We start from the raw sequence: 21,811 nt of genomic DNA, 5'->3' as shown, positions 1-21,811 counted from the left end.
AGCTCCATCCATATCACTTGTGATTAGACCTCTTGTGTGTAAAAGGTGAGTTTTACCTTCCCATAGGCTAAGCCACCAGGATAGATTTTTGACTTTTTTTTTTAAGGCATACCCAATGCAATCACCTCAAAGCACCTTTGCTTCAGCTTCGTTGCAATACTGGGATGTTCAGATGATTTTGGCTACACAGCAATTGCAAAAACCTGTACACTGACAAATGGCGCTCTGCAATGTTCACCTGATGTTCTCCAAGTGATTTACAGAAAGCAAGTTAATAAACGTAGTGCTTGCTTTCTTCAACACAATTTTTGAATCACGTCTAATTGATCTTCAAAACCACCTCTGCAGGACGCACAGCAATACTGTCCTTATTTTCAGGTGAAGAAATGGATAGGACACTGTAATGCTTTACACAGGGGCATAGTTAAGAGAATCTGGACTGAAGATGGGAACAGCTTCTCTGTTTCCAATGGCAATTCCAGCGAAAAATGCTTCAGTAAATCTGAATATCTTCACTTGCAATTATTTTCTGGTGTTGTCATGACTGAAATTCCTTGCTTCTTGTTTTCTCATATCCATATTACTGCTACTTCTCCCTTTCAAACCGAATATATACACAGGAGGTATTTCCCCCATATTCCTTGACAGCATTTTATGTTTTCTACTACAAAACTGACAAAAGATGCTGATATGGATAAATGCCAGCAATGACAACTTTAAGAAGCATTCCTGGAAAGCCAGAAGTTTGAACTGTACTCCCTTTCTGTCATCTGCAACAGACGTATTGATCCTTGCCTTGGTGATAGATGTCCACATCTTTGTTGACCTATTTCTCAAAATCATGAAAAAGAGGTTCAAGGCTGAAGGCCAGTTGGTTGTGGAGGTAGAGACCACGTACATTACCGCACAAGAAATTGAAATACTGTTGGCTAAAGTTGGTATTGATGCTGTATGAGGGAAAAACTTTAAAAGCATCATGCCTACCTTGTTGATGTGCAGTTGTTGTTGCTGGAATTGCTGTTTGTGTTTCTCCAAGAACTGCTGGTGCTGCTGCTGGATCACTAACTGCTGGAGGGCCTGGGCGTTCTGCGGAAGGGGAGCAGACTGCGTGCGCCCCAGCGGGCGATGCTGCCGGAGTTTGTGTATTGAAGGGGAGACCCGTTCTCCACCAACCAGAGACTGTGCATGGAGAGGCAGTCCTGAAAGATACCAGTCTGAAGATAATATGGAGGAAAAAACAGCAGAGAAGAAAAAAAAGGAAGAAGAAAGGAAGGGAGAAAACGGCTGTTGAGTAACACTGATGGTGACAATGATATATAATGTTAAAACCAGCCACCTCACCATTTACAGTTGAAGCATCCTTAGAAGAGAACAGATAACAATTAATTACCATTGGATGGAGGGATACTTTGCTTTCTTTTGAACTCTTTGTTTGCTTGTTTACTAAAGAAACTCGAGGGAAACACTTAATTTCTTAAAATCAGCAGTACCTTGCAGACCCTCCCATCACTCCATGGGTGACGTGCATTAAGATCACAGTGGTAGTTTGGAGAAATTTAAGTCTTACAGCTTGCCTAGGTATAGGGAGTAATCCCAAGTTCCTATTAAGAAGGCACCAACCCAAGCTGCTACCCCACAGCATCCAGCAATTACAACTTACAGGGGGCTCACTGGACACACTGAAGGATGATGGATGATGATGATGAAGCTGCTTCTTACTTCAGCCAACGCAGGGCATGGCTGCCCTTGGCTGTACTATACCCCACCCCACAGAAATGGCTAGGCACAAAAACTTCCATGTGGTAAACTCTGACAGGTTTGCATTGGAAAAAGGCACACACCCTTGAAGCATTTCAGGAATATGGGACCTATTGGGCTTCATTGTTTCTGTAGAAAGAAGGTAAGTTAAGAGGCCAAGATGACAAATACCTAGAATTGTTTCCATCACTGTCCTGTGCGTACATGCTAATAACTTAATGAAAACATAAGGTTATTTTGGGATAACTTGCATTACTCATATGCCCTTGGCAATCTGGGTGTCTCTGATGACTACCATGTGAAATACCTATCTCAGCTCCAGTAAGGGCATGTCTTTAGGAAGTGTCTTGTCTTTTTAGCTGTTCTTGGGGTAAGCTAGTTCTTGCTCTGCTCTCTGAAAACATTACCATCACATACTTCTTAGAAAGCTGGGACATGAAGACACACCCAACACAAAGCCCAAGCCAAGGGCAGAGGAGCTGAGGATAAACATTTACTTTTGCTCGCTACCCCGTGTGATAGAAAGGCATCACTGGTGTGAAATGCTGTCTCCCTGATGTGGATAAGGCTGCACACACTTTTAGGAAAGATCAACTCTTTTGCTTTACCTCATTGTATAAAACAAAGTAAAGACTGTGCAAGTGCTCAGTAACATTCAGACATGTTGCCCATTTCAAGGGTCAGGGAAGTTTTAACTACTCCTTTTCTTCCATCTTTGGTTTAGGAGAGAGAGAAGCTGCCCAGAAATCTGCAGCCAGCTGAATACAGCGGTTTAGAAACACCTTGACATTTCTGTCCCAGGACATTACCTCCTTTTCCCAGTGATTCACAGATCTGCCCTACATGGAAGAATGTGACTCATTTAAAAGCGTCTCTTCTTGGGGAAAGATTTACTGAATTTCTCCCACCCTTCGCTTTTCTGAAAAGAATCATGTAAAAAGGTACCTTCTTTTACAAACTCATGTCTCTCTAAATGCGTGTGTGTATATATATATACATACGTCTGTGTGTGTGTATGAATGAATATATGAATAATTTGGAAAGATATGATCCACTTCCCTTTATCAGAAGTTCAAATTAGACAGTAGAGGAAGGGATCCTATAAAGTTTGCATAGGACACCTTGGAAGACTACCTTCCTCCAAGTGAAGGTTTTCCAGGGAGACACCTTGTTCCTACTCAGGATGTACATGTCAATGTGAAGGATATTATCCAGACCAACCTGTCACAAAAGGAATGGCAGACCTAAGGAATTCTGCTCTAGTTTCCCCAAACCCCCATATCTACCTTCCAACACAGAAAAAGCATGCCATCGTGCTGGATCATCTTACAGCTGTCAGGAGACTACCTCCAGAGCTGAAGGCAATCAGCAGAATACTAATAAACTCCACTTTGCTTCCAAGGAAGTTTGAAGTACTAACTGCAGTTTGGCAGCCAGTCCACTTAGGGCTTTTGAGACCATGTGTTAGCTTGCTCTCTTTCAGTTGCTGCATCTGGAACGTGTGTTTCTTCTTGTTGCTCTGTTGTATTGTGAATATTTCTCCTAAGAGTTGGTTTATAACATGTTGTACTTACTCTGAAAACACCACACGTAGCAGGTGGACTAGGAAGGAACACGCTGGGAAGCAAACACAGTACACTGTAAACTCAGGGAAGCTTTGAGAGAGGTCGAATAGAAATGGAACAGCACTTCTCCCTATGTGTGCTTTAACGCAAATGCCAGCACAAACAAAGAAGAAAGTTTTGGTGATCAGGTAAGAGGGGAAGTCTTCTCCAGTGGCTCTTCATCAACAGACCCTGGGCAAAGGGCAACTGGTGAAGAGCCACATCATGACTCTGGGTAACCTCGTCATGCCACATCAACCATGGCAGAAAGAGGCAACAGAAATTTAGGTAAAGGTTCAAGGAATCTGCACACACCATCTCACGGCTCAGAGCGCTGGTTAAATACCACGCTTCTGTGCTTCAGCTTCCCCATATGTACATGCTTATAACCTTATCACAACCCCATATATATTCCTGGGATTCAAATGTAAAACCAGACACAAGCTAAACCTGAGAGCCATGCTGTAACGCCTCAGTGATCAACATCTCTCAAGAATTTCCATTAGATGTGGAATGAAAGAAATAAAAAAATAACACGTCTGTAACTTATGCAGAACATCCTTTGTCCCAGCATTACACGCTGTAAAACAGAAATGCATCCTACTAGGGCTTATTGCTTTGAATCAACCCTATTTACAGAAATATGCCTTCTCGCAGGTACTTAATTCTGAAAATATGACACAGGGAGTGATTCAAAGCAATTAGCACACTGAAAATGTAACATATACAAACAAATACAATCTGTTTGAATGCAGTTGATTTTACTATATTTTTGCCACTTGTAATAATGACGAGAAGCAAGTATTTAATCTGTGACTTTGTAAATGCATGCCTTTCATATACGGAATAGAAACTATGCATGATAAACAAGAAAGGTAACTGTAAGATACGTTTTTATCTCCACTTCAATCTAAAATGGTTAAAACTCTACAAATGTAGTTTTAAATTTTTACCTACAGACTTAGGCTTTACTTGTGGAAGTAAATACTATTTATTTTCATTCCACTGAAATGACAAGGAAGCTTCGCCCTACCTCTGGATGAGATGAGCGATCTCTCATTTTGCAAACATTGCCACCATCCAACATATCGACAAACACATCCTAAAAGTTGTATGTTATACCTACAGAATGTATAGATGATGCAGTATCTCTTTTGCACAAGAGAAAAACTTTACAAAAAACCAAACAGATGTCACTCGCTCTCTTTCACCAGCTGGGTCTGAGTTTTGCACATTATCTACGGAGTGCTCACCTGTGACTAAGGGAGTTTGTGCAGTTGGCTGTTCCAGTAAGACCATGTGTTGCAAAAGAGGGTTATGTGCAGTTCCCCCATCTCTTTCCAACGTTGTAGTGCTCAAGTAGGGAGTGAGGTGAGTGCCAGGAAATAAAGAGATCCGCTGCTGTAACGTTGGGATAGTAAGTCTCTCCGCATCCTGCTGTGCTGATCCTCCCTGCAAATGCAGAATTGATGACATAGCGAGTTAAGTCATAAATCAATGCAATCAACATTTCAACAGCTGCGTTCCTCCACCACTTACACTGGAAGGGCCAGTTGCAGGCAGTCCTAGCGTGATGTTGGGCAAAGAAGGAGACGTGTAGAGTGGAAGCTGTGTTACTGAGCCTTCACGATTCACAAGTCTGTGAGCCAGGCTGGTCTGGAAAGAAAATCAAGGACATTGTTCTGGTGAGAGAGCATCCATAGATCGGATCAAAGACACAGTACATGCGCTGTGAGAACACGTCAGAAACACACAGAGCATGTAACTTCACTGCTAACACTGGAAATACTGAATGGGGGAGCTAAACTGTGCTTCAGATCCAGCCTAAACAAGCACAGACTAGGTGTATGCCTTGAATGCTGCTGCCATGGCCATGCAGGGGCGACGTGACCAGGATAACAGACAGGGACGATGCCACTTTGCAACTGCCACCAACCTCGCTGCCCTACAGAGAGACCTTTTACAGTTTATTTGATCCTTCCTGGAGTCTAAAGATCACTCCTGCCTCCTCACTGGTACTCTGCTTCTGCTCAGTCTTCATACAGTACCACTGCAAAGAGCTTTTGCAAAAAAAGATTTAACAGCTTACCTGTCCTCAAGTATTTGCCCTTTTAAAGCTAAAACAGATTACCATAAAAAAAAAAAGCATTATAATGGCTGTTGTTCTCTTTAGCAAATCACAGACAATTTATGCTATTTACCAGTGTGCTTTAGTTTAAATCAGACTTCAGAATTTCACCAAAAGGTCTTACGGTTGCATTTATGTAGCTATTTCCTGATTTTCAGGGTGAAATGCAAGACTTACTGAATTACCTTATGGCTATTTAAAGCAGGAACACTTAAGTAAAAATACCTTTAATTTCAAAGCAAGATTGATTTGAAATACACACTAGAAAACCCATTATAAAAATTACAATAAACTGCCTGATTTTCCTGTTAGGAAACAAGTGTGTGGATCACTCTGAATTCTCTACAGGTGATTTTCCAACTTAAATAGAGTTTAGATTTTAAAAAGACTTCACTCAGGTGCCATAGTGAAAAAAGGGATTATGATTAGCTTAGTATTATACTATGGAACCATCTATATCAATGTAATAGGGACCGGAGCAACAGCTTTATACATTTTAGACTTAAATTCACAGTCCTGTAAGTCACTGAGACTTTGTAGGTTATTTCCTTGGTTGCAGGGCTGGGTCAGCTCTGGATAATAAAAACCTATTTTTCTCCCTCAAAGACTCTAAAAAGAAACTTAAACAAAACCTTGCTGCAACCTGTTGGGGTGGGGGAGTGGCAGGAAGCCCGTAAGAACTAATACTGCAAAACCAACATTTTCTACAGAACAACCTTTGAGAGCAATCCTGCCTTAACCCAACAAGCTGACAGCTTGCACACGACACCCCACCCGTGCACCTGAGGTTCGTGCTGCTTGTGCAAGGAGGACAGGAGCAGTAAAGCCTTCCCGTGACCCTGTGTGTCACCAGTATCAGACACCAGGCTGCCTTGCCAATGCACTCTTCAATGCACCACTACCTTGCCAGTCATTCTCCCCATGTCCAACCGTGACCAAGTACCAAGCATTCAAAAGTCACCCAGTTTTCATACGACCCTGTGCAAAATTTCATCTGCAAAGTGATTTTTTTCTTATTTCCTTTTGCCTTCTGGTGCTTTCATTAGCACCATTCAAACTTACTGAAAATATATTACAGATCAGTTCTCTCGTATAAAGAGTAAACCTATTTTTGAGATCTCAGCTCACAATCTGCTGCCCTAAAGGAGGAAATTTGCAGGGAGCATTTTGCTGTTGAATGTTACCTGGTAAAGACATGTGATTGTGCATACCCACACACTTCCAAGTAATTTTGAGCACTACTGGCAATTTTTCTTTAATTTAAATTACATAATGTTAGCACGCTACATTGAGAATCAGATGGTTATTGTCAGCAGAGTAATGAAATATTTCACTGGTAACATAAATGAAACAAAACTACATCCATTTTCTTCTTGAACAATCAATACTCTGTAGTGCCTCAAACTATCTCCTGGGGATTTGTTTTAAAAACAGCAAAGAGAAACACAGCAGCTTGACGCTATCAGCATATGGTATTTAGAAGCATTATCATCGCTTGAAATATACGGATCCCATCTACAGGTTGTACACAAACATTTTTTGAATTGCACAGAAGAGAACAATTTCAGCATGTATAGTTTTTGTCTGTAGTTGGGTACTTTATAGTCTTGTATCAACGGTAATGGCAATGAGTATCATGTACCTTTCGGAGATGCAAACCCCTTTAGATTTAAAAACAGTATTTAAAAACAGATATTGTCTATTTTAAAAGGAGGCAGAGAGGTGTAGTCCTTCCAGGCTGAAGGCAAGCACTGAAACTTAAATAATGAACTCAGATACCATCTTCCAACATAGCTGAAATGGTTCAAGAGGTAACCTAGCAAACTAAGAAGCAGAGAGACCTACTTCTCACTTAAAATAAAACATGAAGGTAAGCATGAAACACAAAGTTGGCAACATTGTTTTTTCAGAAACATTTAAAGATTTCTAAATATTGAGAAGTGGGAACATGAGAAAGCCAGGACCACTGGTATTACAGAAAACTCCAGCACTTGGGCTAGCAGGTAATACTAATCTTACTGAAGATGATGATTTTAAAGAAACCCAAACCCTAAACCCCTACCTTGCCTAGTTATTTTTCTAAATGAACCTATACAGGCAAATGGATCAGCTAGGATCACACAACATGAAATGCTGAAACAAAGTGCAGAGTTATTTTTCCCCAAAAACAAATGCAAAGGACTAGGACATCTAGCTAAGCCCAGCACTTCAGGTGTACTTGAATGGAGGAGAACAGTTTGTGCAACCGGTTATCGATGTTCTGTTTGCCATCACACAGTGATTTATGTTTCATTCTGTTCCGTGAATGGCAGTTATCCAACACACTTAAAACAGTCCTGGGCAGTTTTAAAATTGAAACTGCACAATCATTTGTATGCTTTATTTTTCCTGTTTTCCAAAAACTACAAAAAAGCAAAAAAATATCTAGATATTATTTTCACGGAAATAAAAACTAGATTTTCTTACTCCATTACACATAGGTTGTTTGGCGATGGTGTATCAAATGCTGATTTTGTTAAAATTCAAGATGAACTCACTTCTTTCCTTGCATGCAGCAGCATCGCTGTGAATTGCCCACTGCGGTACCGTTGCAAACAAGGCAAAGACGACTCCCAGGGAAAGGCTTTGGTAGTACAGGGACTTTTTCCAAATTGAGCTGCTCACGCCTCAGCTTAAGTTATAAAATTGCTGTATTACAAGCAGTTGATGAAAAGTTTTCCTTTCAGTCTGTGTCCATTTTCTTAGGCATTGGTGGTCTAGTCACAGATGATTAGCTCAAATTTAGTTGAAAAATAAAATGGTTAAGAGAATAAACAGCTTCACATTCACCTGTGTGTGAGCTAACACTGACTTGTGGGAAGCTGACTGCTCTGTTTATATCACAAGGAATTGTCAAATCCACTAGTTTTTTCCACCAGCAGTAATTGGGGATTTGCAGTTTGCTAAGTATAGCCAAGATTGACAGCTCCTGGATCGGTAAAATCGGTAACTCCACGCTAGTCTTCCTGGGGCTAACACAAACGTACTTAAGATGTGCTCTTAGCTCAGCCAATCTTCGGTTCTGCAAACCTGATAAATAACCCTGTACATAAGAAATCTTTTCCCAGGTCTGCTCCAAACTACTACAAGGTTGGCATGCATCTCAAAAGCCACATCTCTTTAGAGCAGCTTCAGCTGCCAGTGTGAAGTGGCAGCTTTATCTTTACAATAATTGCCTAAATCTTGTAAGGTCTACAGTAGACTGGAGTGGATATAGATGTGTGTTGGTTAATTTGGCAGGGGAAAGGGTGGAGTAGAAGGCATATTCCCCACATTAAATTCTGTTACACTACATCAGAAAAAAAGTGAAAATCTGTACAAAACTAGAAAGCCATAAGGACTTACATTTATACCCTAAGAAGCCCTTTTCAATTCTGAAAGACAATTTGGAAGAACAAGCCCAAGCTGGTTTTTACAGTCCTGATGTGGAGACAGACACTATATTCACCAGGAGAACAGCTAATGGTAAGCTGGATTAAAAAACCCAAAACACCAGTAACATTACACAACCACACCAGTTTTCTGCATGCGAGGTTTTATAGTGGGAGCTAGTTAATACGACCCACACCCCAATATCTGCCCTTAGAAAAACCTGGGCTTCAGTAACCCTGAACACAGGAGCTGCTGTGCTGAATCAAAGCCCAGTTTACCCAGTCCAACATGCTGCCTTTGACATCCGTAGCAGATGCCTCCAGTGATGGTGAAAGCTTGTGGGATTATAAGCTATCTCATGGCATCAGGCAGCAAGCTTTCAAATCCCTAAGTGGGAAGGAAAAGGTTAAATCGATTCCCTTTAATTCAGTTCTGGTTTAGATATATTTAGACTAACCTACTGCACACAACAAGTTCACCCTATATAGAATATATGAGAACAGATTCCCCAAATTTTAAAATACTTGCATTTGACCAGGAAATGCTCTTCACACTTTACCTTGCTAAATCACTTTATTTTTACTCTCTCCTCACAACAAAACCACTACAAGTTACCACAAGCAGTTTGTGAGCTGGCTCAAACTAGATTTAATAAACAGATAATGCATCCTGTTAGCCCAGACTGAGAGGTAATTCCCAAAGTCTGCTCCAAGCCACGATCTGGTTTTTGTTTTAGTTTGGTGCACACTGGTTTGTACGCCTGAATTCCTAAAACTCTGCAAAAACCGATTAGAAACCCAAGCGTTAAAAATCAGAGTGAGGAAGGGCTCTGTACCTCTGCTTGAATACTCGTGACTGATCCTGCAATTCCGTTCTCAGCGCTTATGTTATTGGAGCTGTTGTTTGGAGAGCTGGGACCAGATCCAGGAGCACTGTTGCATGCAGAGTCTAAAAACACATCCAAAACCAACTTTTAGCATTACAAACAATCTCTGCGATGGTATTTAGACAGATAACAACCCCTCAGTTTTTGTTTTGGAGGAAAGTGATCCTCCTCCTCCCCGTCTCCCCTCTAAATCTTCCCAGGGCACTTAAAATACTGACAAACACTTTCAAATGGTCTGTCCAAGTACCTACTTACCCCATTTGTATCTTCTCCTTATGGGGATTTCTCCTCTAGTGTATTAATAACTCTAAATACGATTGCAAGATAATAAAAGACATGGAAGACTTGAAGAGGCCAAACTGGAGGATGCCAGATTGTCCTGCTTTATTTTTCTAGAATTGCTTCCCTCATCCTCTTTAGCCCATAACCCTAATGACACCCTCTTGCCACGTATTGCATCAGACTTCACACTGGAACAACCAGGGAACCGTCTCCGAGTTGACATTTTCCCATGCAGGCTTCTGGTGCATCTGGATTTACTGGAAATACGCCGCCAGCACCGAGCCCTCACACTGACCACACGAGAGCTGACCTCTGCTTTTATAAAGAAGCGTCAACGTTTTCTGGTGCAGGCGACTGGGCATGTGTAACGTCCCCGTCCCCTGCAAAGTGTCTGCACCATGCCAGGTCCTCGGAGAAACACAACCTGCCTTGGCTGCTCTGACAGCACTGAGCTCCCAAAAAGTGCCTGGGGACTGACTCACAAGGATGATATTTTGCCAGGATGGCATATTAAATCGTTTCAAGAGATTTCAAAGCTGACATGGGACTGGTCACACAACTGGCCATGGTCATGGCTAAGTAGATTTTACAAAAATCAGGCAAAACTTTACAGGGTCCAAAACAGTAAAGCTGTTTCAAACCACTGCTTTCTGGGGGCAGGTAAGTCTTCTCCACTCAGGAAGTAAAACACTTTCTCATTGGAAAGACCCAAGGCAGAGTAAATCCCCCAATGTAATTCTGTTATCATCACCTGAATGCTCAGAAAATCCTCTCAGCTTTGTATATTTTATCAACACATCCCCTGTGAACTCACTAACCAGAACCATGGAGATGACTAGCCTGAAATCAAAGCCTCCCCATTAATGATACAGAAATAATAAACAGAAACAACACATGAAATTGCAACAGCCAGAAAACTTCCCTCAGAATGTCTCTCAGCTGGTGTATGGCACAGCTTCCAAAGTTTTTCCTTTGATTTTGGAAGGTAAATAACATTTTTTTTCTGAACTTTCCCCGTTCCCAAGCACAGGATTTGCCCAGCACCAGAAGAATCTCCCAGCAGCTGCAACGGTTCAGGCTGCAGCAGCCTCATAATTGCTCTACGATGCCCCAGTAGAAACAAAAGCCAATTGTTACAGTTCAGGGGATTTTAAAAAACTGTTCCTTTTGAGGCATTATTCTGTACATACTATTTTGATCTTTGTAAGTACATCCAACAAAGTAACAAAGAGATTTTTTTATATTTGTTGTTTTTTGGGGGGTTGTTTGTTTTTTTTAAAGAAGAAACCTCATTGGGGTTTTTTTTGGCTGTGCGCTGGGGAGGCATCTATCAAGAAAACTCAGCACTGAGTAACACCTAGCTGAGCACCTAACACTGAATTTCTCCATGGAAAGCAACTTCGGAGAGTCTAGGTGTTTTGAAAAAATATTCTGTTTGCATGGAAAATATGTGCTTCTCCTGGGACTGTGTCATTAGCTACAACATATTGGATCTCACGCATACTACCTAGACATAGGAAACATAACTGGTGCATCTAAACTGTATTCTTCAGGGATTAGACATAATTTATATTCCCTGAAGTGGGACTTTAAAAACTTATTTCCCATTAAAAAGTCCCCTTTTACCCTAACAACTCAGATATTTTTTTCTAGCCAGGCTCCAGGCTGGCTTCTTGAATCAGGTCCATGTTCAGTGAGAAGCAGGAGCTTCCACTGCTATTTCTGAAGGAAAATATTGCTATTACTGGGATCAAACTGTCAGCCATTAGAGCCTGATTTATCTTAAAAGCCATATTACATGTAGCAATATGAGTGAAGTAAATTTGATTTTCAGATCCGATACGAACTACGTTTAACTCTTGAAATCACCTATTCCCTCTGCAAACAGAGGGTCTCTGACACAGAGTGGTGCAGAGTTACCCCTGGGGTCTCCCAAAACCACCGTGCTCTCTAAAGAGAGCTCCCTTCGATTTAGTTTGAACGATGACAGCGTGCCTTAAAGTGAGACAAGTCTGGAAAAGCTGTCACACACTGGTACTTACACAGAGGCATCCCTAGATGGTGCTAAGAATTAACTTTATGGTAATCTACGTAATCTAATTCACTCTGATCCCTCCTTACAAACTTTACTCCCAGAAGAACATTATTTTTCAACAATAAACTGTCAAAGAAGTAGTCAAAAATATTGCTATATATATATAAAAAAAAGCCTTGCATGTTTCAAAACTTTAGCATAATTACTTAACAAGGAACTATGGCAGTCTGCCCAAAGGCTAAAACAAACATGGGTTGTAAAGCATTGACTGCTGGAGGACAACAGCAGAGAATTATGGCCTCCCCATGGAAATCAACAGGATCACCTTTGAGAAATTTTATTTCTCAACAACCTGTTGCTGAGGATCATTGAAATGCTTGGGGGGGAAAAAAATAGCACTCTGGTAGTATATTTACATCTGTCTATGCCTGGCTTCAAACAAACTACAAAAAAAAGTTCATTGAGTTGGTAGCGCTGTCTCAATAGACGGGTCCTGAGCAGATCTATCTGTCAGCGCTGCTGACGCACAGCTGCACCAGCCACTGCGGAACTCTGCCGACTTCGTCCAGGTTTCACCAGTGCTGAGAGGCACGTGAGAGAGCCAGACTGCACAATTAACTGGATGCAGGAGTTAATTTTGGGAAGGGACATCTCACTGAGTAGGCAGCTGCCAGTGCACATTTGTTGCTTACCCGACGTACCTGTGACATCCAGCGGGCGCTTCTTGAGAGCAGTAACCACCGGACCATCTTTTCTGCGCAAGAGGGGGCTGCTCCGTCTTTCAGCAACTTTTTGCTTTAGTCTGGATCGTAACTTCAGGTTGGGTTCAGATGCTGAACAGAAACAGGAAAAGCAAACAGTGTTTTGGTTACTACTATTTCAGTAGTTTTTTAGTCAACGTGAAGGCTGGGTTGCAGTTCAGCATTTGCAGAAGCCTAAATGAAATTAGTCATTTGATAGCGTTTACTTGGAACAAGGACTTCTTAATACAATGAATGGTTCCCAGCCTATGTGATATCTGAATTCACTGGCAATGAAAGTCAACAGCATTTTAATTAAAAAATAATAATCATCCTGCAATGTCTTCTCTCAAATGAAGATAGAGACTTGTAATCTGCTGTGAACTCATTCAGACTACTGTGGGGAGCATCACTGACATCGCTGTAGTTTCCCGTCTCTGCCCAACTTGCTTCCAAGCCGTGGTAAACCGAATTTATGGGATTAAAAAAAAAAAGATAAATCAATACAGGAATTAATGGGACAACTGAGATGTTGCTGTTTGGTCAGCGTCAAGCATCACTGTGGGCCTGAGATGCTACCTGTGATGTGTTGCTGAAATGGGCAGCTCCACACCCTTGGAGTCATCTGATCCGAGGGCGAGCTGGCTTAGGGAGATACATCAGGGGAGGCGTAAAGAAAATACAAAAATCAAACCCCACGACCAAAACAGGTGAATATTTTCCTGCTGGTTCACTTTCCTGAAGCAACTCACCTGGAGTCAGATGAGCCAGTGTCAACCGGAGCCACTGTCAACGCAAGAAAAAGGGCACGAGAGTGTGGCCAAAGCCAAAGCCAATGCCAGGGAGGAAGAAGGTTTATTTATTTGGGAAGCAACTTGGTTACATCATCACAGCAACCAAGTTAAACCGTATCTAAACCCACATCAAATACTTTGAAAATTCAGGGCTGCCAAGGGGAGGTGTGCATGTATTTCCTGAGACCACAGTCTGACTTGCTTTGTGTACATCACACTTTTGGGAAACTCTCAAAAACTTCTGCTGTACCTGAGTCCTGAGATCTCATTTCTCCGAAAGTCAAAGCAGAGCTCCTAGGAACCGCTCATGTCTGTGGGTTAATAACAGCTAGCAACACTGAACACATCTTGCATGGCACAGCTTACCAAGTTTTTATAAAGGTAGTGAAGCCTTAAGTCAAGTTTTCTCCTGCAAGATGATTTTCTCTGTAAACTTTCGGATCTCAGGTATACATGAAATATCCGCTTTGGTGCTCGAGGGCTCCTGACAGTTACGGGATTTGTGAACTGGTTCAATCTTTTCGCTTCCTCAACCTCTTAACGACTCTGTGGCTTAATCCCTTTGAACCGGCAAATCCTGTGCTCTCACCATTAACTACTGATACACTCAGCTCCCTACACTCCAGGGCCAATAATCTACATTTCTTTAGAAGAATTAAAATAGGGTTTACAAAATTATTTGAATTAACTAAGTCTGTCTACAGATATATTTCCCTGCAGTTGGCTTTGACCACTAGGTCAGGTAAAAGATCAAGCCTGACAACGTTAATTGCAGGGCTCAAAAATCAGAAAGCTGATGAGTTCAAGATCAAACGTTTGAAGTTAAGCCATCAAAACAGTTCTTTGATGAAACTTTTGGGAGGAAACCCTCAAAAAACCAAAGAACTTTTCATTAATGTCTTGGACAGAAAAATGCCAGCAAGAGATAAAGGGAACACTAAAAAAAAAAAAGAAAAAGTGTCAGACTCCTCAAGATGATGCTTAAAATGCAGCATGAAATGCATTAGCAAAGGGGGAATCATCTTATAGGTCATTTGCATATAAAATAGCAGGGGACTGAATGCAAATCTTTCATTTGCTTGGAGGGCAATATTTAAGAGTGGACTAGTTAAAACACAAGTGTATGCTCTAACTACCTACTTTATAAAGTCCTTTTCAAAACAGAAGTTGACTTCTTACTTTAAATGTAGTCTTTGGGTAAGTGAACATTCAGTATCCTCATCCCACATCCTTTAATCCACAGCTTTAATTTGTTTCAAATATTGAGTATTAGTAACTGCCTAGATGCTCTGGTCAAGATTTTAAAGAACAAATAGGAACACGTCATATCTAGATACTGATACATCCATTTTAGATACTGCCAACCAGCAAATGAAATATAAGCCTGTGCCACAGCTGTTGAAAGGATCTGTCTTCTGAGAAAGAAAAACATGACAATAAAAACTGTACTTCAGTGCAAATTTTATTCATATGCAATTTATACCCTGCTTGGTGTTCATCTGAAGTATCTTTTGTTTGGGAGCAGACAAGTAATTGTGCGGCTTTCAACTACAGAGAATGAATTGGTTAGAAACACCTTAAAAATGGGCAGGGAAACAAAAGATCTGGGGTCACAGATTACACAACACTACCAGATACATTTCATTTGTAAAGCCACAATACAAACATCCTTCCGTGTAATAGGATGGAAATGAACATAGAAAATTACAGCCTTAAAAAGAGAAAACACCTCGAGAATAAGTTATTGCAAAAGCAGTGCATTATAATTTGTCAGACAAAACTACTTTCAGGCAAAACCATTCCATATATCCTCAGCTGGCAGATCAAGTTTTGAAACACCAAAGTCCATTTAAAGAACAGCATTTGTTCAGTTCACTCTGATTTTGTTGTTTATCCCCCAGATATAATCCCAAACCTAACATGTCATCAAGACCTCAGAGAGCATAATCCCTACACGCATTTAATTGGGTGCTATATAGCCCAAAGTACGTGAAATAAAATTCAGCACAGGCAGCTCAGAACAGTCTCAAATTGAACCAATTTACATATAGCATATTATATAATAGAAGATGTAGCTTTCAACAGAGGCCTTTCCAAAACTCAAAACAATAATTTACTCTTATTCAGATGGTTTTTAAACTACTGCATTATAAACAAATATTTTCAAGCTGAAGACAGCTGTCCTTCAAAAGTATTAACCAGGAATGTAAATGACATGTAACTATCAATACCAGAGAGTAAATGTAGGTGTAATGCTCTATCAGGAACACCAATTCCACTGAAAATCTGATATTCACCCTGTCAGGCAATGTGCCCAAACAAAGCCTTGCTCCCCGTTGCTGCTAACTAGCATAAACTTAAGAGAACTGGAGACTAAATTACAAAACTTACTGGGCTTCTACATCTTAAGGTGATATCTTCTAAACAAATGCCACCAAGTTATCAAAAAATCAGTTTGATTCCTGTTTAGCAAACAAATGAAGCCCATGCCCAAGTCTGAGTCAAGCTTCCACAAAGCCAGTGGGATTTCATAAGCAGTGACATACTTAATTTGGCCTATAATAAGGATTTATACAAAGAATATTTTGTTTTTCTCCAAGTAAATTAATAACTAGAACATAAGCCAAAAGCTTCCCTAGTTTTCACAGGCTCAAACCCAAGATACCCCTCTTATACGTCATTTATTGCAGCAGGACCCATGTAATCCAATTCTTCAACGTTTATGTCATTCTCATTGTTTTCTTCCTAGAATTGCATCCCCTAAGCTGCTGAACTAATCTGACACTAAGTCTGTGTAAGTCAAAAAACCACAAAGTCCTGGGCCGAGTATGCCCTGTTCCCATTACCCATCCACATTTATGAAAAAAAGCAAACAATGCACCATGAAAACCCTCATCCCAGTCCTTGCACATCTTAATTTCAGCAGCTGGGGCTGAGAAGGGCTGCTACTCTTTCAATACTATTTTTAAGCTTCATACTAAGCCTCATCAGCCAGGCAAAGGCCAACACAATTACCTTGTCTCTCTTTGAACATCCAGATCACCCCACAGGTAAACACAAGAGAGGGAGAGACAGTGCTGTGTGAAACCAGCCTGTAGTGCAACCCAAAATTTTAATAAAGACAAATTATCTTTTGATTAAGCAGGAGAGACCACATGTTCTACAACTGAGCGTTTGCTCCCTGCTCTGCAGTTTCTTTGCTCCCTGGCTGGTTCTATCCCAGACCTTCATTACTGCTCCTCCGTACACATAGCGTGGTCTCTCCAAAAGTGGATCACGACCCACCTAGTCAGGAGAACCTGATAAAGCTGGACATGGCAAAGTTCACCTACAGCCAAACAAAAAGATTTTTTTTTGTTGTTTTGGAGCAGCTCCAGATCCCTCTGGAGCCCAAGCATGCTATTGTTCTTAATTTTCAATACTCGTAGGCAACAGGATAGAGGGGGACAAGAAGAATTAGGGTCCCACAAATGTACCCGGAGGAGACAGGTACCACACAGAGCAAAAGTGGCAGCAGAAAATTCCCAAACTGGAAAGAAAAACAAGAATAAAAAGAAGACAGCCTGTTCTGCAGAAACAAACCTTCTTATTAACTTGGTACCATGTTGGATGGCATCACCTGAAATAATATATTTAGGAATGTAGGGACATGATTAGAAAGGGCTAGCTAAAGATACGTGCTGGATTCTCCTCCTTTTCTCCTAACTGTGCTGGCATGAGCACTGTGTAAGAGCTCTGTGGAAAGGCTATTTATGGAAGTACTGTGTCCTTAAAATGATAACTTATTATAGGCCAATATTTAGCACTTCTCATGCTGCAGTTTAGTAGTCACAGCATCTCATCAGTAGAAAGAAGGCTTTAGCACCCGTTAAACCAAGCACACAATGTTGACATTTTTTACAGCTTCACTATCATTTGCTTGCCTGACTACTAAACCACACAAAATCACAGTAACGGAGCACCACAAAGGTTTCCGCTGTGTATAGCCAGAACCGGACTAGGAAAATAAACACGTGGAAATGCCACATCCCATCTCTGTCTTTGCCTTCCAAAGTCTAAATAAAGACAGCAGCTTTGCACAGGTCAAAGTATTATCTGAGAGGGAAGACGAGAGACATGTGGAAAGGGATAAGAATGGAAAGGAGAGAATGAGGTCCTCTAAGCGAGTTTCTTCAATAAAGTGTTTAAAACAGCACTGAGCTCTGCAGAAGGTAAGAGAAAAACATGCAGTTCCTGTACAGCAACCAAAAAGCTGCAATGCCTGTAGCAGAGGGAGCCGCTGGCTGCCTGAACACAAGGGCAGGGAGCAGTTACCAAACTGGGAAGACCCCAGCAAGTGACCCATGGTGGCCAGGACTTTTGGGGACAACCTCCTTATATTAAAATGAGTTTCTCCCAAGAAACCCTACAGGGATTTTAAACTCAAGAACTGCGCTGAATTTTACTGAATATATTAACAAGTTACATTTAAGTCCAAGGTGGGTCAAAATACGGATGGTGGTGTCCCCTCCACCCTTCATCTCAAAACCAACCATGTACTTTGTTTTGAGCTGCCATCTGTTCTCTACCTAGAAACCTTCCTAGCACAGCTGTGGTGACTGAGTCCATGCCCTGCCTTGCCAGCTCTGGCCAGTTTGCCTTTTTTCCCCTCCTCCTTGCCCTGTCCCACAAGCATCTCACCTCCCCTTGCCTGATGCTGAGCTGCTCCTATGGGAAGGAGCGAATGACCATATTTCCAGCCTCCTCCTGCCCTGGATGCTCTTCCAAGGAACTGTAACAGAGCAACATAAACCCCGTAAAAACAATCTCACACCGTCACACATGGCTGCAAACTGCTGAGGGCCAGGAGGGAAACGATGCACTGAGAAGCCAGTAGGACATGCCTCAAGAGACACAAGTTTCTTTAGAGCTTGGCTGTTGTGATTCAGTTTGGAAAAGAAACACTCCACGTCACCGCTCTGGATGCTGTTCATGCAGTGCTCGTGGTCAAAGCTGTCCCACAGAGGACAGGCACGCACCCATCACGCGCTCCTAGCTCTGACTTGATTCTCCTTTCTGCTAGATGCAGTGGTCCAAAGGCCAAGTGTCTCAGCTCTGGCCAGAAAAACCTGGCCATCTCTCTCTCTCCGCACACACAGAGGTGACACTGTGCACTCTCCTGGCAGTTTCTGTGAAGCAGAGATGGAGCTGAGAGGACCAAGAAGGAGAACAGTGGGTTCACTGAATGACTGAGGGTAAGGTCCTGGGCGTCCCAAAGCCCCCACTCCCCAAAGGTGACGCTAAATCAGAAGACCTTGTTTGGTCTTCTACTGGAAGAGGTTTCTCCTTTCATGCACCACTGACAGTACTCTCAAGAATTGCTTTGATGGACATGCTGGCTTTCCCCCCATGGATCCCCAGCTCTCACGGCAAAAGCACACTTGTTTTATCAGAGCCCTGAGCAAGGAAAGGAGGTGTCACCTCCTTTTGCCTTTAGGCACACCTCAGCACTGGAGAGGAGTGTCCACAGAACAGAGTTCATAGCCACTGGCGGTGAAGAAAAACATGGGAGCAAAGAATTCCCTAGCGTGCATTTGGATGTCATTATCAGAAGAAATGGAAGGACTACTGCAAGCATTTGCTGGTCCTCCAACTGCACTTTGGTTTGTTGCTGCTCTCTGAAATGTCAACGGGCTGGTCTGAAGAGCTATTCTGTAGCCTCACAGTAATAAAGTAATTTTTGTCTTTAATAAGTTATTTTTGGATTAGAGAGACTGACGTCCTCCACTTGGAGCGGGAAAGGGTATTTATAACAATAGGGATTTCTCATGCAGGTCAGTGCCCTCTCTCAGCAGAGCACACCCCGAGGCAGTGCGTGGGTCCCTGGGACACAGCGAGCTGCCCAGGAAAGCCAGAGCTCCAACCATGTCAGCTGGAAGGACAATGTGGGTGGGAAAGCAAAGATGCTCTCGAACTTGAGTGACACTCCATGCTGTACAAAGCTCAAAGATTTTCTCTAAATTATACTCCCACGCTACACCGGGATTTCAGCCTACTCTATTTTCCTCTAAACAATCTTTGTCATAAAATAAACCACTTAAAACATTCCAATAACCAGAACCAACTCAGAGAGGTATTATGCCTTTCTTGACAAATGCAGCATTTTAATTATTGACAAATCCTTTCATTTTCCCTTTTCTTTCTTTTAAATGCAAGAAGTTCAGAAAAATTTCATCTGCTTAGCTGCAAATAAACAAACAACTCTGTGTTTCTGCAATACTGTGGGGAAACAACATCACAGGATGCCGGATGCTTTCCTCTCTCAGGCTCCTCTCTTTTGCAATGGCAAAAGATTATTAGCAAACAGGAGACTGTTAGTGCCAGCCCCTGGTCGCCCCATCGTGAGCACACACTGTGCACAAGCAGTGATTTCTTGTGCCCGGCAGGGACATGCAGGCAGGGAAGGACCACACTGCCTGTTTCATGGCCAGCTCTGGACAGGCAGCAAGTGATCAGGACCCTGCAGCCTAAGTACATCTCATCATCACCCAGTTAAGTGCAAGTTGGGGCTTAGAAGAAGACTTGTTCCCAATCTGCTCATGATTGAGCCAGAAGAACAACGTCGACCTTTTCTATTTCTTTTCAGAGGCTGGTGGGCTGGAAGCTGTAGTGGTTGCTGGGACCATCAGCATGGGTGATGTATTTGTCAGATTGCTTCTGCAGTAGGTCCCAAAAGGTGGTGAAATTCAGGAAACCACTGGCCAGGGCAGACCTCCAAGTGGCAGATGGGCTGGATTCTGCCCATTTGCACCACATACAGACAAGTATGAGGAGAGGTCTTCTCTTTGTTGCATTCCTTTACTTGTTGAGGGAACTCACTGCAGCAAAGGAGTACATAAGCCATGGGCTGACAATGCCAAGTTGAAGACTTATCCTTGGATCTTTCCTGCCAGTTCTTAACTGTGTGGGCTGTGAAGGTTGAAGACAGCTTTTTTTTTTTTTCCCCTTTACCACAAGCCTTAAGACACAGTACTTGACCTATAACCAGTTCTCTTTCTGTCATTACTTGTGCAGAAAGCAAAAGACATTGCTGGGATGGGAGGTTTTTGGATACTTGTTCTTCCCTGGTCCCCAGAGAAAACAAGCTGAAAGAGGGGTCTGTGACACTTTCTACTTGTCATATCTCCCCAAGTACATGCCACACGCATGCACATGCTCTTTTACTATCTAGGCAGGAAATTTAGAAGCATATATTTGCCAAAGATGTCTTTGTAAGCTCCCAGTCTGGCATTCAACTCAGTCTAGCTTTGGAAACAGTGGAAACTCACACCCTGACGATGCTATCCCACAGCTCTGCAGTGAAAACATATTTGGGACCACAGGAATCCTTTGCCTCCTTAAAATCTTCATGCCCATCAACATCCTGATCTTCACCTCCCCAGTGCAGCCAGCTGTGATACTGGATGTAAAGGAAAAGCCTGGACCCAGAGCCTCAGTGCTGCTTCATGAAACAGTGACCATGGCGGCAGCACCCATGGGCCAAGTAGCCCCAGGAACTGAGCCAAAGACACCAAAAAACGGCCACCCAGAGGTTGAGGGTGCACAAAACGCCAGAGGGTTGAGAAGCACAAATAAAAAAGGACAAAAGGAAACAATAGCGCATTTTTGATAACATCAGATTTGTGAAAAATCCCACCTCTGCTGACAGATCTGACAGGAGAAAGGTTTAAAGACCAGCAGCTAGCCCAGGGCAGGGGAATTAAGCAGCAGCAAAGGCACCGAATCCCTCCCGCGCAGGCACGCGGAGGGCTGAAGGAGAGCAGCTGTCTTGGGAAAGGTTTGCTTTATCCAACAGCAGGAGCAAAACCACGATGAGATCTGAGCGTGCTTCACAACCCGCATGGGTCCTACAGACACAGCCATTTTTACACTTACAACTTTGGAGAACGTCTTTTATGAGTACTTCAAAAGAAATAAGCTGTTTTTCTTACTTTGGGGTCAGGTTTAAATATAGATACAGGGAAATGTTTCCAGTTCATGCATCCCAGTGAGCTGAATGCATGTTGGCCAGGCGAGCCTAGCAGGTGCCGAGTTTGGCAAAACTTCTCATGATTTTAACGACAACTAATTGAAATGCTGTGGCTTTCATTAGAAATCCTAATTAGCTGTCAAGTCCCAATGAACACAAGGAATA

The 21,811-nt window shown here is 42.2% G+C and overlaps 1 protein-coding gene and 1 long non-coding RNA gene across 15 annotated transcripts in view; one reads left to right on the top strand and one right to left on the bottom strand.

Moving 5' to 3' along the window:
- The window catches only part of HDAC4 (histone deacetylase 4), a 267,127-nt gene that overhangs the window by 71,094 nt on the left and 174,222 nt on the right, over positions 1-21,811 (bottom strand). For 8 of the 14 annotated variants that reach the window (XM_055717628.1, XM_055717629.1, XM_055717630.1 and 5 more), the window contains 5 exons: positions 12,797-12,937; positions 9,737-9,849; positions 4,902-5,018; positions 4,616-4,814; positions 985-1,214 (listed from right to left, as the gene is read on the bottom strand). In XM_055717628.1, coding sequence (XP_055573603.1) covers positions 985-1,214; positions 4,616-4,814; positions 4,902-5,018; positions 9,737-9,849; positions 12,797-12,937 — 800 coding nt within the window. The remainder of the gene's footprint in view (positions 1-984; positions 1,215-4,615; positions 4,815-4,901; positions 5,019-9,736; positions 9,850-12,796; positions 12,938-21,811) is intronic. The other 6 variants (XM_055717631.1, XM_027803046.2, XM_027803045.2 and 3 more) reach the window with 3 other exon arrangements.
- LOC114015449 (uncharacterized) lies at positions 1,343-4,251 on the top strand. Its single transcript, XR_003559381.2, has 2 exons — positions 1,343-1,900; positions 2,483-4,251. It is a non-coding gene; the product is annotated as an uncharacterized LOC114015449 (long non-coding RNA).

Source organism: Falco cherrug, chromosome 8, assembly GCF_023634085.1.
Source record: "Falco cherrug isolate bFalChe1 chromosome 8, bFalChe1.pri, whole genome shotgun sequence".
NCBI lineage: Eukaryota > Metazoa > Chordata > Aves > Falconiformes > Falconidae > Falco > Falco cherrug.
This window is presented reverse-complemented; position numbering and strand designations above follow the sequence as displayed.